The following is a 15290-nucleotide window of genomic DNA, read 5'->3' as shown; positions in this document are numbered from 1 at the left end:
ATGGCACACACTCACAGGGGCACATGTCACACACTTGTGAGAACACGGCATGGACTCACAGGGACACAGCAGGCACTCATGGGGACATGGCATGAGCTCGCCGGGGACACAGCTCCCACTCGCGGGGACACAGCTCCCACTCGCGGGGACACAGCACACACTTGTGGGGACACGGCACCCACTTGCGGGGACACGGCAGGCATTCGCCAGGGAACTGCCCGAGGGGGCAGCCTGGTCGGTGGTGCGGAGGAGGATTATTTTTCACTTTTAGACAAACCGGAGTCCTCATGCATTTCCAAGTGCTGCCCTGACATACACACACACGGTAAGGATATATTCCTTTAATTTTTAGAACTGGAAAATGTCTTTAATTCAGTCTATGCTCATGTGACACACTTGTCTGAGAATCCACCACCCACCCGGCCTGGTGCGCGGGCCCACTCGTAAGCAGCCAGCAGGTAAATGTGCGCGTGGCTGTTAGGTAGCATCTTCAAACAATTAAATGAAAAAAAAATCATATTTATGCATATGTGTGTATATAGCACACACACATACAAATATATATATATATATACACATACATATATAAAAACCATGACATTCTTAATTCTGGCCCAAGGTAACAAATCACACATTTGGTGCCACTCACCAAACATCTAGCAAATGCAGGACGTGTCACTTAAAGGCCTGGTTGTCTGGGTTGAGGCTGCGCCCCGGAACGAATGGTGATGGAATACCAGGTTACCAGAAAGAGGGTGCTCACCTGTGGAACTGTGTTTCCAATATATGCGTGTATATATATGCGAGCGTGTGTGTGCGCGTGTGCCGACCGTGTGTGAGGTGGCTTGCCAAAGTAGAAAACCTCGGTTTATTCTGTTTGTACTAAGCATGGTAAATAAATCGGATTTCGTAACCTATAACACAATTCTTTTTTAAAAAGGAACGTTGAAGGTCTCCAAAAATTGCTACGGTACAAAAAAAGTGTGTGTGTGTGTCTGTGTCTGTGTGTATTTATATATTTATATATGTATATTAACCAGAAATAGCGACTCTATCGGAAGAGACTCCCACCCCTGTTTTCTGTTAAGATTTTCTACGAGTGACTTGCTGGGCTTCGGCGCGGCCGCCGAGCCTTCAGGTCAGTACATGGCACATAATGGTATTATTGGCACAGGTTCAGAATCGTAGGACAAATCCTCGTTTCACGTGCTTCCTCCGGTCCTTCCGGCTTGGTGGCCTTTTCTCTCTGACCCCAGTTCCTTTCTTGTTTATCTTCTTTCCGTTCTCCAAAGAAAACTCCGGGAGAAGGCAGTCACCCATAGGCGTGAGCATTTGTACAAAAATATATTTGGCCTCGAGCGTCCTGCTCTGTGAGTTTCCCGCCGACAAACAGAAGCGGCAGGTCGGGGACCCTCCCCCTTAGATATCTTAGTTTTAGGTTTTGTAATTTTTTTGTTTTGTTTTGTTTTGTTTTTACAGGTTCACCCACGGAATCCTGTGTGGAAAGAAAACAAGAAGAGATTAAATGGTGCAGGCTCAGCATAGGTGGGTCTGCAGGGCCTCACGGTCTGGCTGAGCCTTTACATAGAGGCCTCCCTCCCAGGCCTCCAGCTCCCCCAGCTCTCCTACTCCAGTAACTCACACCCAAGTGTCCCGAGAATATGAGGAAGGCCTCACTGGGGCTGTTGGCAGGAAGAGGACTGATGCTAGGGATGCCGGTGATGTGAACCTGGTGGGAATCACTGTGGTCTGTGGTGGTCTGTGTTTTCCCAGGGGCGGCTGGGACCACCTGCTCTATCACTGGCCTGAGTGTGGCCACCCACTGCTCACTCCCTGTCCAGCCTCCCACCCATGGAGGGCAGCTGGGCCTGCTCTGCTCCTGAACTGTTTCTGTCCCCCACTCAGCTAGCGGCTCCCTGCAGACAGGCCTCAGCTATATCAGGAAAATCACCTCCTGGGTCGTCCCAACAGGTGACCTAGCTGAACAGAGAAGGAAGGTGACCAGCCAGGAGGTCAGGTTAGCTGGCTACAGCTCCACCCTCAGCAGGGCCTGCTCTGACTAGCAGGCCTGAGTCTCAGGAAACAGAAGGCTTGAGGGACCACCTAGTAGGTGTGTGCTCGCCAGAGAGGCAGCCAGCAACATCCTCCTGGGCTCAGGCAGCCCAAGGTAAACTTGAACTTAGCACAGTTCAGCCAGGTGGGTGAGTCGGGGCAGTGAGGGCTGCTCAATCTGCTGTCACTCAGAGCTCCCAGCTGTAGCCCATGACTCTAGGCAGTCAGAACTCTCAATAAATAGAAAGGGCATCGCCACTGCATCCTGTCCAGACAGACCACACAAAGAGGAGGGTGAGGGCAGCCCCATGATCCCAAGATGAAGCTGGGAACAGCACTGGACAGGAGGTCTGCAATCCCCACCAGCTCGGGCACAGCGGGAGGCCATAGGGGCTCCACAGTCTCACTGTCAGAGCATTTCCCAAAGTCAGATTCCTGTGCCCACCTCTAGGGACCTCAGGATGGAGCCTGTGAGTGTCAGCTGCTAAGAGATACCCAAGGATGTCCAGTGGCCCCCCAGGCCCAGGGCCTCTGTCCAGGTACTGTATTCTCCCTCCAGAATCAACTAAGCCACCACAGTGACTGTGGCTGAAGACCCTGGTGCAGGACATGTCCTGGGAGTGGACAGTGAGGCATCCCCGGGATGGTGTCTCCTGCATGACACTGGGCTCCATGTCCCCTCCCAGAGCCTCAGCCTGTCACAGCCTATTCATCCGGGACTGGGGGTAAGGGCGCTGGTCCCCTCTAAGCCTGCCTGACAGAGCACCACCTCCCCTTGCCGACTCTCTCCAAATGACACCCGTGTGGGCAGCTCCATGGAGCCTACAATGGTGCGTGTACTCCCCTGCTGGGGCACAAGTGTCACCCCACATAATGAAACAGGACATGCCGTTGGACTGGTGTGGGAGCACTCTGGGTAGCCCTGCTCCAGCTGTGTCTGCCCTACCCACCTCCTCCACATTTCCAGGATTTGGGGGGCGGGTTTAAAAGTGAAGCAGTTTAACAGGGAGAAATAGCCATGTCCATCTTCACTTTAAGTTTTTGAAAGTTAAAAAATGTGGGAAGAAATACTATGATTCCACTTCTATGAGGTCTCCTGAGTCATCAACTTCACAGGGACAGGAAGTAGAATGGGGGTCACCAGGGCTTGCAGGGGAGGGGGATCACTGTTGATGGGGACAGAGCGTCCATCTGGGAAGATGTAAGTGATGTGAAGATGGTGGTGGTGACAGGCCACACAGAAGTGGGACTGTCCTTAATGTCACTGAGCTGTGCACTTAAAAGGGGCTAAAATGTAAATTTTATGTTATATATATTTTTCCCATTAAAAAAAAAATTTTAAAAAGAGATTAAAGATGTGGGGTCACTTAAGGCTGGGCTTGGTGGCCTGGGATAGTCCCTGCTATAAGCTGCTGTTCTATTCTCCTGGTTACTGGTTATCAGCAGAGCCAAGTGCCCAGGGCTGGGCCACATGTCAGACAGGGGCCCAGATGAGAAAGGTTTCCTGTGTGAGCTGCTTCCCAATCCTGGGTCCTGACCTTAACATGGGAACCAAGGCCACTTTCCTTGGCTAGCCACTCTCCCGCAGGTGCCCCAGGTGGCCTTTCCCTGCCACCTTCCCACTGGACAGGCTTCCGTGTTTCTCGCACTGGCTCTGTGGATCCACCTGCCATTGTGCCCGCCTCCCTCCTCCCCCTTCCTCTCTGCGCTCCAGGCAGCTCTCCAGCCTCGGACTGCAAATCTCCAACTTCATGTCCTTCTGGTTTCAGCTAGAAAGGTCACCCCTGGGAGGCCTCCTCAGACCACACTCTGACTGGACGGCACTCTGTCATCTCGTCCTTGAGAGTGCCCTGCCTGGTCCTCCTTGGGCGCAGGGCAGCCTGCACCGGGCTTTATCTGCGTATGTGTGAGATGCATCACTGGCTGGTAGGACAGCTCCCTGGGAGGGGGTCCCCTGCCTGGCTCCTTTCTGTTTGCTCAGCTTCCCGCTCAGTGGGAAATCGATGCTGTGCGAAGCTCAGAGAAGCAGTGTGGGCAGGAATCAGCTCATTTCCGTTCCAGACACTGACCCTCCACAGCCTGAGACGGCCCTGGGTGCTGCCTGCAGGTGATGCGGAGGGGAGGGTAGCTTGGAGGAGGATCGATGGGGGCTGGAGCCAGAGCCTCCAGTGCCAGGCAGCCTGTGCCACATGGGGAAGGTCCTCTCCAGGTCTTCAGGCTTCCCTTTTGACTCAGGGTCCCAGGACGAGCAGAGGAGAAAGGGAGAGAGAAATGCTTCCAACCTCGCATCTGACGGGCGTTTGTAGAGTAGCTCTGAGCCGCTGCAAAGGGTCGGGTGGTGTCCTGACACCAAGCCCAGGGCGGGGCTCAGAGGCTGCCCACACTCACCTTCCAGGTGTGCCCCCGAGTTCCAGCTGAAATTCTGCTGCTCCAACTTAAGCACATGGGGAGTCTTTGGGCTTCTCAGTTCCAGAGACTCAGCGCATGAGCCGCTTAGCCCAGAGAGGGACTGAGGGGCCCAGGTCAACTGGGAAGGACCCCAGGCCGGCCCAGAGACCCTGGCTGGAGCACAACACAGCTGAAGGCAGTGTCCACTCAGGCTGTGTCTAAGTTGTTTCCAGATCCAGATCTGGGATAAATTCTGCCCTCTGCTGCCTGGAAAGGGATTCTCAGGCTGGTCCGGCCCCACCAGGTTGCAAACGTTCCCCAGGTCACTGGGTTTAAGGGTCCTTATCTGCTTTTGCAAAACAAAGAAAACAGACCATTGCCAGGTTTCCCTGCAGGCTCTTTTCTCCACAACCTGCAGTGGCCACTTCCTCCCCCCCTCAATTTCCCTGGGGCCGGTTCTCAGCTTAGAAAGAGTGGTTTCCAGAAGGGTCTGGATGTTGCTTTGAAAAATGTGTTCCTTCAAGTAACTGAAGTTTGATATTCTATTAACGTATTTTTTTAAGAGGAAAAAGTGGGAAGGCTCAGGTGCATTTCTTATTTTTTTTTTATTAGTTATGTCTCCACTGTGTTTTTGAAAATAATAATACCAGGTGATTGATTTCTCACTTTCTTGGGATTCAAGAGCTTTTGTGACTTCTCGGGCTCTGTTCGGAATGAAGTGGCCTTGGCAAATGGAAAGACCTGGATGTTAATGAGCTTTCTCTGAAGTTTACCTGTTCTATGAAAAATGGCAGAGCGTCAGCCCAGGAGCCCAGGCTGGCCTGCCCACCAGCTCCCCTTCCTTGGGGTAGAGGAGGGCTAGATTCATTTCATCTGTGTCCAGAGCAATCCAGCTCCACCAGAGGCTGTGTCAGGCAGGCATCGGCTGGCGTCGCTCATAGAGGCTGGATCTGAGGAAGCTGGATACAAGTCTGCCTGGGAGCCGCAGCAGGCATGGCGGGCAACCCGCCGGCGGGAAAGCAGGCTCGGCCACAGTGCGGGTCCCAAGCGTGCACATAGGTTAGAGTGAGAAGACACGGGTGTGATACCAAACTGCTATATCATCATTAAAAATGCATTTGGAGAGGCTTAACAGCTAGGCAAGAGATAAATATCTCCACTGGCTCTTAAACCTTAATTAAATGTTTTAGTATTAATTGGTATTTATTTAAGGGACAATAAGTGCCCTAGTAAATCTGAGAGAGCTTTCTGGCTATTCTCTGCTCCATGCTTATGTCTGGGCATTAATTGTAAGAATCAGGAGATACTTGGAATCCAAATGCTTTCATCCCAGTTAGTGATAAATGGTCTGTCCACACAGCCATGGAATCTTTAAGCATTTATCCAAGGACTAACGAGGCTGTCTGCATAACCCGCCTGGTCCGAGTGTATTGAGGATACGGCTGTGAGTGGTCAACAGACTCCAGGGCTGGGTGTGGCTGACTCACGGCACATCTTGGAAGGCTCTTCTGGACCCCTCAAATGACCTACCTGAGATTCACAGGGAGGGGTCAGCCCTCGGGACACAGAAACGTTCCAAACATAGGTGAAACAGCTCCTGGGGACCACCTTGGGCCTCTTGGAGCACCCACATCTCTCTCTTTCTTACCTGGGAGTGACTGTGGGGATGGCTCACCAATACTGTTTGTGGGGGGCCTTCAGGAAGGCCAGACCCAGGCTGATGAGCTAGCCAGGTTTTCCAGAGCAGAGGAATAAATAAACATACTTTTGTTCCCAATTTTAATTTTTTTTTTTTTTTACAGTTAGTACTGTTGCTCCCTCCTTCAATGAGAAAGAGAGGTCCCTGGGCTTAGACCTCTAGATGGGTGAGTTAGGTGCCTCAGTTTACCCACTTATAAACTGGACTGCCAGAACCAGGGCAGAGTGCCACGTGAACATTCACATAGGGAACTGTCCCCTCTAGGTAACCCCTCTGGCCCTGTGAGCTCGTGGCTATTGGAGGTAGAGAATAGGTGATATTCAGCGTGCAGACCCAGCAACTCAGGTGCCAATAAATCAGGCTTTCGTGAATTTTTAAATTGTAACAGAGAGGCTGGCTACCACCACGACTCTGCTAGCTTGGTTGCACTCCAAAGAGGGCTCCGAGTAAGGTGAGGTGAGCCCCTTTGAAGGCAGACAAAGGCACTTGCTTCTGAGGGACGCGCTATTCCTGGTGCACCCGCTCTTGAATGGCTGGGGATGGCCGGGTACCACCTGCCTTGCCCACACAGACTCAGCACAGGCCTTCTCAAACTGCTGCTTTCCCCATTCTGATCTAATTACATTTCCTTGCCAGTTGGCGGAACATGTTGGCTTGGGACAGGGAGTAAGGGCTAGAGATTTGATTTGGAGCAAACGTGCGATTCATTAGTGCTAGGACTAGAAACTGACCGATCCATCCCTCCTGACTGCAGCCGGCTGTCTGGCCGCCAGCTAAGTGCAGCAGCCTGAGTCCCCCAGAGCGTCCACTGCCAGGCCCTTGACCCCAGTCAGTGCCCCACAGTGGAAGGTGAACAAAGAGAAAAAAAATATTTTTAAAAATCGATATCCTATCCTAGAAATAAAGTTCCCCACTAACAGAAGGGATCTGATGACAGGTTTAGAAGGAACATCTGGGGACATAAAAGCCTCACTCTGTCCGTGAGGATCCTTAGAAAGCCTATCAACTAGAAAAGGAAAACAGAAAGGGAGTCTCAGGCTGCACTACGGACTGTGTGCGTGGAGAGGAAGCCTCGGGCTGCAGGTACGGACTGTGTGCGTGGAGAGGAAGCCTTGGGCTGCAGGTACGGACTGTGTGCGTGGAGCAGAAGCCTCGGGCTGCACGTACGGACTGTGCGTGGAGGGTGTGGCACGGGCAAAGGGGTGAGGACACCCAGCAGCCCGAGTGTGAAGGCGTCTCAGCACAGAGAAAGCAATTTCACGTCTGCATTCAAGTTAATATCACCGAAAGCAAACCGAATGTTCCTGCCCAGCAGAGCATGGAAATTTCATCCTGTTTTGGTACCAGTTCCTGGCTTCAAATTAGTAGATGTCTCAACTCCTCACTTTCTTTATCATTTTTTCCCTTATCTCTTGTTTGTGTATTTCGAAGTCGTGTTTTCATTCTGCTTTGCACCCTCTCCCCATGTACAGACACTCGATGGAGGTGTGATTCCTGCCTACTTAGCTGCCCCCTCCCCTTCCTGCCGAGGGAGATGACGACGGCCGGCACCGCAGAAAGGTTTTCCCCACCACACCGGCCATGCCTGCCTGGGCTTTCCTGAGGGACGGAAGGTGGTGCTGAGGGTCACCGTCATGATGTGAATCGGGGCTCACAGTGTGTGCTGCTCTCCTCTGTTGGGATGTGGGGAGCATTTGTAACAAATGACGCTGGGAAATGCAGAGCCTGGCCCTCTGGCTGCCACCCACCAGTGATGCCAACTTGGAGTGGAGGGGAAGAAGAGGTGAGGCGAGGGGAGGAGGAAACTGATGTACATACCGTGAAACAGACACGCGGCGTCTGCCCTGCCCCCAGGAGGTAAAAAAGGCTTCGGCCAGTCAGCAGGAGATTTCAAACCATTTCTCAGACACAAAGGCCACGGGAATGAGATGCCGATCAGAGGAGGACGGCCTGCAGCAGGAGAGAAATGGACTTCTGTGGGCAGACACTGACACATGGGCGGGCTGGGCGGGCCCGCTGCGGACAGGACCCCCAGAGAGGCCGTGCCAGACATGGGCCCACTGGGCTTTGGCAGGAAGGAACCCTGTTCTCTGTGGCTGAGGAGAGGTCTTCCTGGATTAATGCTCCCTCTTACCCTGGAGGGCTTTGGAGGACACAGACCTGAGGGGCCCTAGGCATGGTGGGAGGGACTCAGGAGTGGAGACAGAAAGCCCCACGGTTGTGCTGTCTCCAGATTTTAGTTTTAAACTTTGCAGGATGAGCCTGGGGTCCCTGCCTCTGACAGCAGAGATGTAATGTGCTTTATCACATGTGGCAGAAAGGATGGGACCTGGCTCCTAAAATGTTTCCCCATAGTCTGTCACCCTGGAGACAATACTACCGCGTCTCAGGGCCAGGGAAATCCAACAGTGTGTTACTTTAGGACAAACAGTCCTGAGAGAGGTGAGAACCCAGTGCAGAGAGGCTGCCCTGCCAGGGCGTGAGAGCACCGCTGTGCCCACCCTGTGCTGGGACGGGACCCTCCTCTCAACAGGGACATGGAGAGTGGAGCAAAACAAAAAAATGACACCAAGGGCTAAACACATCCCAACACACAGACACACACTCAACACCAGGGTTTCAAAACCCTTTCACCAATTCTTTGTGAACTTGGCCTTGAGGTGTCAACGTGAGCTCCCCAAATGTCTTGAGTATACAACAAAAGCTGATTAGAATGGCAGCTCTGAGCCTTGCGGTGCTCTGATGTGCCCCCTGGAGGGAAGACACCATCTGAGGCTGAATACAGCGGCCTGTGACACAGAGGCACAGACAGTGGTGAGGAGGGCAGCCCACAGGACGAGGACAGGGCAGTCAGGGACACTACAGCCAGCCCCAGCCTGGCAGCCGTTCCCTGCCAGGGTCCAGCCTTCCCGGTCCCTGAACAAATCAGCAAACCAAGCAGAAGAAACCACCCACCCTTTCTGAGAGTGACCCTGGTCGGGAGACCTCGTCCCCTGGCTGCTAATCCTGCTGCTGGCAACCCACTCATTTCTTCCTAAGATTTTCAAGTTGTTGGATTTTTTATTTTTTAATTTACAAAATGATGCCAGAATGTATGTATGCTTGCATAAAAAGAAAAAAAAATAAAACTTACTGATATTTTAATTTAATTCCGGACAAATCTCCCAGAGCTGAGTCAAAGTTCCTTAACCATCCCAAGGATGGTTGTGGGGGGTGCGTCTTTTTTGAGGATTACACAGGAATAATAAGAAAATATTTCACCAGAAATTCTGGTCCAGAGGTTTAGGGAGTGTTTGCTATTTTTGTAAGATTTGGTGCCGACATTTTATTGGCGGTGGCTCACAGATCCTGACCGTTACAACCTGGCAATATTCAGAAGGCTTTGGACTGGGCATGGCCCACAGGGTGAGGGAGCAAGGGCTGGGGAACACAACAACCACCCGCTGCCCAGTTGTGGGCCCTGGACACCACAGCCTCTCACAGCGGAAATGCCTGCTGTCCAGCTCACCCCTCTCGCTGTGCTGAACCTGAATCTGCATCTCGCTGGGCCTGCATCTGCAGCCCCTCAAAGCCATCTGAGGAATGACTTAAACTGACCCACAGCCAGTACTCGGCCACACCTGGGCCCGGGGTCTGGAAGCTAGACAGCCAGGAGCTTCATAGCTACAGGGTCTCACCGAGCCAGAGCTTACCGGTTTCCATTGAACGTGGATTTGTACTCCCCTGCCGGGTGCAGCGTCTCGTCAGTGTACACAGGGACAGATGCCCTGACACACTCATGTGAGCACTGGAGGGTCTCGTTGTAGGCCGTGAAAATGTCCAGGCTGCTGGCCACGCGGGCCGAGGTGAAGTCCGTCAGGTTCTGGCAGCTCTCTTCCTGCTGGTTGGTCTTCCGCTGGTGGCTGTTCCGACGTGTGTTCCCGCTCTGGGCACAGCTGGAAGAGAGACAGGCTGGTCTGGGGGCGAGCGGGGGCCAGGACCCACGTGCACAGCCCAGGCAGGCGGGCTTGGGGCCTCGCAGCTGCACACAGGGGACACATCGCCTAATATCAAATGGCAATACCCAGTCTTTTTAGAAAGATCAACCACAATGAAGCAATCAACTCTTAAAAAAAAAAATTTAAATTTCAAAGTGGCCATTACAGCAGGAAGAACTACCCAGGAGGGAGGGTGGAGATCTGTGACATCCGAGCTGGGGCCTGTTTTGGCTGACAGTGGTGCTGACTCGGTTTCCTCATGAACACCTCCATGGCTTGAGAACCGCGCCAGGCACGTGCTGCTAGTGTGTGTGGAAGCCTTTCGGTGCAGTTGGGGCGACTTGTCCCTTTCTTTTAGAATAGAGCATGTAGGCAATGACTTTCGGGGTGAGGGACAGAGCTGGGAAGTCTTGGTGCTCTACACCAGGCGGGTGAATGTCCCTGAGCTGGAAAAGAGACCATTAAGGTCTTCCTGGGGTTCATCCTGCCGGTGCCCCCGGACCCTTCCCTATTTTCCAGATCCTCTGGACCATGGGGACTTCCAGAGGCCATGCAGGCTGACCACAGAGCTACCACCCTCACCAGTTCAGGGACTTGATGAAGGACAGTCAGGGAGCCCCAAAGCCACTCCTGGGACGAGGCCACGGGAAGGACAGAGGGCGGCATCTCCCCGAGTCAGGGTGCCATTTTCCCCACACCCACCTAGGCCCACACCTCTCCTTTACCCTCAGAGCCGATGTGGAGGAGGGGTTCCTCGTGCACCCAGGATACCCCCTGCCTTGGCTTTCCAGGGAAAGTGAGCCTCAACCCAGAAGGGGAGATGAAGAAGTGGATGAAACAGCTGGAGGGCCAGCCCTGGGGAAAAGTCTTCCTGCAGGGCAGGCTCAGGTTCCTGGAACTCATGTGCCCATCCCCTAGGACAGCTCTCCCCACCCAGGGGCTCTTTGAAGGTTTGTACAAACTCAAAAGTGTGAAAAAACAAGATGATGTCTGTGCCATTAGTGACCGAACAGGTGCGGAGTCTGCTGTCTCCTCTGGGGAGAAGAGCGGTGGAATTTGTCCCAGGGTCCAGGAGTCTGGAGCCCCTTCTCCTGCCAGTCCCTGCTTAAGAACCCCTGCCATGAACTCCCTGTCCTACCCATCACCGTTCCCCAGAGACCCCTGGGCCCAGTCTGCTGGCCATCAGAGGGGGGCTGAAGGCCTTGCTTTGCAGGTCAGGAGGGATGGGTGGCGTGTGTGTTTGCTGCCCCCACCTCCCCTCGGCCTGCCACCAGGTCCTACTGCCACTGTCCCCAGAGCCCTGCTGTCTCCCCTGTCTTCATGTGGCTCCTGGTTAATATGAAGTTCCAATGCCGTTTCCACCATCAGCCCTGTCTGATTTCCTGTTACTGTCTGCAGCTGGCAAGGGGATCTCTGGGTCTGTTACTCTACCAGAGCGTTTGAACTTTGATGCTAAAGGGAGACACGGTCGCTGGCAGAGTGGCTGCAGGCAGGTGAGGTCTCTGAGGTGCTTTTGAGCAGCAGGGTCACCCAGCAGTCCCCGATTGTCTCAGGGGGGAATCAGGTGTGCATACCCAGCAAGGCCGGCCTCAAAGTAGGCCAACTTCCAGGAGGAAACAGGCAAAGGCCGCCCGCAGCAAAGCAGTAACCTAGTTCAGCAAACAGAGCAGCTTGGAGAGGAGGGAGGGAGGAAACAAACCGGGCCAGCCCAGAAACCTGCTACCCAGACAGTGAGGGGTGGGTGCAGGATTCCAGCCGGCCAGGTTGCTGGCCAGAGGGTGCTGCCCTACCTCTTCCAGAAAGGTCCTGAGGAAATGAGAAGTGGGGATTGTACTCTGGGCAGCCAATGGCCACAGGCATACTCAGGCCCCAAGAAGGATACGGAAACGGACTGCACGCAGCCGCAGTCCAGCCACGCAGTGATAGGCCGTGTCCAGGGGCCCGTGTGGAAAGGCAGCAGCCTGCGGTGGTCACACCATCAGGGTGGGAACCAGCAGAGAGCGCTGGGTTTGGAAAGTGGGGGCCTTTCCACATGCACCTCCCCAGATACTCCCACAGACCCCCATTTCCAGGCCAGAAGGGTTGGAGCCTTACCAATTTTTTAAGACAAGAGTTGTGATGAGAGCAGCTATGACCATGATGAGCGAGACGGTGATGGTGATGATCTGATGGACAGCCAGACCTGGAGGAGAGAGGGGGGAGGGCACGGGTGAGACCAGGCTCGGGGGACGAGGGCACCAGGGAGGGGCAGCCCCCCGGCCAGGCTGTGGAATTCAGGGCCCATCCACACAGCCTCAAGCAGCACAGCGGGCACTCGGGTCTCTCCTGCCCGACACACGGCCAGTAGGATGGTGGGTGCTGTGGGTACTGAGGCTGTTCTCACCTGGGGGCCAGAAAGGAGGCTCTGGCTCTGGCCTCACTCTCTGCTTCCCATTGTCCTCTCCATCCCTGAGGTGTGAAGTGGCCCATGGGAATCTGTGTCCTACTAGCACCTGCTGAGGCCTTCACCCACAGCCTTTACCTGGTGACAGGTGAGCTTCGGCTGAGACATTTCCTGAGGATATGTCATCTGCCCTTTCTCTCCTTTACCCTGGGCCAGTTCTGCTCCTTGATTCTGGAGCTCTGAGCACTGCCAGTGGTGCTGGCCTGTGAGTGGCAGCAGGGTCTGGCCTGCCCTGGGGTGAGCCAGGATGACCTAGGACTTACTGGGGAATGTAGGGAGGGGACACACATAGGTGACGCCCTTGTAGGCCCTGGGCACTCAATCGCTGGGGCTCTGCCCTCTTGCTAGGGTCCTCTCTAAGCAGCTCACTGCCTGAGATGATTCCAGGAATGAAAGATTTAGGACCAGAGGCAGGTGCTTCCCAAGGAGTGCCCACGGCCTGGCCTTGCTGCCCCACTCACTCTCTAAATGGGGCTGGGGCACTGGAATCAGCACAGCGGGGAAAGAACTGGCTGAGTCAAAGGGGGACAGCCAGAGCCCAGAAGGGACAGCCAGAGCCCAGAAGGGACAGCCAGAGCCCAGAAGAGACAGCCAGAGCCCAGGCCTCATGCTGCCTGCAAGCCCCTCTGCACGGAATCCTCTCCCATCTCCTCCCTCTGTCCCCATCCCTCCCGCCATCTCTGCCACTAACCACAGATGTGGGACGGGACGGGGAAGGCAGGCTCCCCACAGGCTGAGGTCCCTGATGACTATATATCTGTCTCATCCTTCTCTGGGCAGGGACACTAAGGGCAGCCCCTGGGTGATTGCACTGGCCAGTCAGGGCCCCCCAGAAGGTCCAGGGGGCCTGTCAGGGAGAGCCCTCAGGGTGCTAGGAGATAAGGGGAGTGAGGGAGCTTGCTGGGCCTGCAGGTGGCAGTGGCTCACGCTACTGAAAGCCATCCATCTCCCCAGGTTCTTGACTGGACATGGTCAGAGCAACTGTCCTGTCTTCCTGGGCCTTGGAACTTAGCATCCACTCCACAGAGGCCCACCCATCACACCTGACCAACCTGGCAGGCCGCTGGGTTGAGAACACCAAATGTGCCTGTTTCAGCATGGCAGGTTTCAGACTGTTAAGATTTTTTTGGCCGTCTCCCAAGGACACAGTCACACAAACAGATGTTGCCTCTCTGCTGAATATGATTCTCATGGGGAAATCGTTAATAAATGAATAAAAGTTGATGCAACCAGAAGACCTGCTTTGTCTCCCAATTTCCCTCTCTTTGGGGGCAACTGCTGTTTGTCATGAGGAGGTCCCCTCATGAACCCACGGGGTAAGAATGACCAGGGCAACAGTGGGACCTGTTCATCCCTCTTTGATCTACTGATCTGAGAATATTTGTTGACACCTACTCTGTGCCCACAGTGCCAGTGGTGACCAGATCAGCTGTGGTGCCTGCCTTCAGGGAACAACTGCTCTGGTGGCTATTTTATAACATTGCAGCCTTCACCGCTAGTTCTGGTGAATGACCTCACATACATGCAATTGGTGGCATCTGCCACAAATGTCTAGGCAAGTTTCCCTCCTCCAGGACTGCTAAGTCAGTCTGCCAGTGGGGTTGAAAGCTAAGGTAGCCACAGGCCCACAATCAATCCCACCAATGGTGGAGTGCCCACTGGCCCCAGTAATCTCTATCTATGTGCCAAGTTCCCTGGGACCAACTCAGGTTGGATAGACAGAGGACGGACTGAAAAGGATAGACAGTCATGGAGGCTGTTTACCAATTCAGTCTCTCTTGTTCTCCACTGACACACTCCTCCCCCCAGCCCGGTCAAGAGACAGCCATGCTGTCATGAAGAGGATGTGCTCATCCTGTGTCTGCTTCCAGGGATGAGGAGGCTACTGCTGCTGATGGTGATGATGGTTGTGGTGTGAGGATGAAGGTGATGGTGGTGATGGTGGTGATGGTAATAATGATGGTGATTGGAGTGATAGTGATGTGACAATGGTGGTGGTGATGGTAGTGATAGTATTGGTGGTGATGGTGATGATAATGATGGTGATGATGATGGTGACAATGGTAGTGATGGTGACAATGGTGGTGGTGACAATGGTGGTGATGATAATGTTGGTGATAATGATGGTGATGATGGTAATGATGGTGGTGATAGGGGCGACAGTGATGGTAACGATGATGGTGATGGTGTGATGGTGATAGCGATGATGATGGTAGTATAGTGATGGTGGTAATGGTGATGGTGATAGTGGTGATGGTGAGGATAGTGATAGTGTTGGTGATGATGGGTATGTGCTGGTGGTGATGGTGATGGTAATGATGATGGTGATAGGAGTGATGGTGATAGTGACAATGGTGGTGGTGATGATGATGATGATGATGATAGTGGTGATGGTGATGGTAGTGATAGTGCTGGTGGTGATGGTGATGATGATGGTGATAGTGGTGATGGTGACAATGGTGGTGATAGCGTTGGTGATGATGGTTATGTGCTGGTGGTGATGGTGATGATGGCGGTGATGATAGTGGTGATGGTGATGGTAATGATGATGGTGATAGGAGTGATGGTGACAATGGTGGTGATGATGATGATGATGGTGGTGGTGATAGTGGTGATGGTGATGGTAGTGATAGTGCTGGTGGTGATGGTGATGGTAATGATGGTGATGATGATGATGATGGTGACAATGGTGGTGATGATGATGGTGATAGTGGTGATGGTGATGGTAGTG

General features: G+C 53.6%; 1 protein-coding gene across 3 annotated transcripts in view; it reads right to left on the bottom strand.

The window, feature by feature from the left end:
• Positions 1 to 546: 546 nt before the first annotated feature.
• The window catches only part of AJAP1 (adherens junctions associated protein 1), a 115771-nt gene continuing 101027 nt past the window's right edge, over positions 547 to 15290 (bottom strand). For 2 of the 3 annotated variants that reach the window (XR_002774239.1, XR_002774240.1), the window contains exons 3-6: positions 12211 to 12298; positions 9832 to 10074; positions 7958 to 8089; positions 547 to 1495 (exon numbers count right to left, since the gene is read on the bottom strand). Coding sequence is in view for 1 of the 3 variants with exons in the window: in XM_023515239.1 (XP_023371007.1) it covers positions 8017 to 8089; positions 9832 to 10074; positions 12211 to 12298 (404 nt within the window). In the remaining 2 variants the exon portion in view is untranslated. Of the gene's footprint in view, positions 1496 to 7901; positions 8090 to 9831; positions 10075 to 12210; positions 12299 to 15290 lie in introns of those variants that run through there. The other variant, XM_023515239.1, reaches the window with a different exon arrangement.

Source organism: Otolemur garnettii, unplaced genomic scaffold (genome assembly GCF_000181295.1).
Source record: "Otolemur garnettii isolate 467f Iridium unplaced genomic scaffold, OtoGar3 scaffold00067, whole genome shotgun sequence".
Taxonomy (NCBI): Eukaryota; Metazoa; Chordata; class Mammalia; order Primates; family Galagidae; genus Otolemur; species Otolemur garnettii.
The sequence above is the reverse complement of the archived record's forward strand: the minus strand, read 5'-3'. Positions and strand labels throughout refer to the sequence as shown.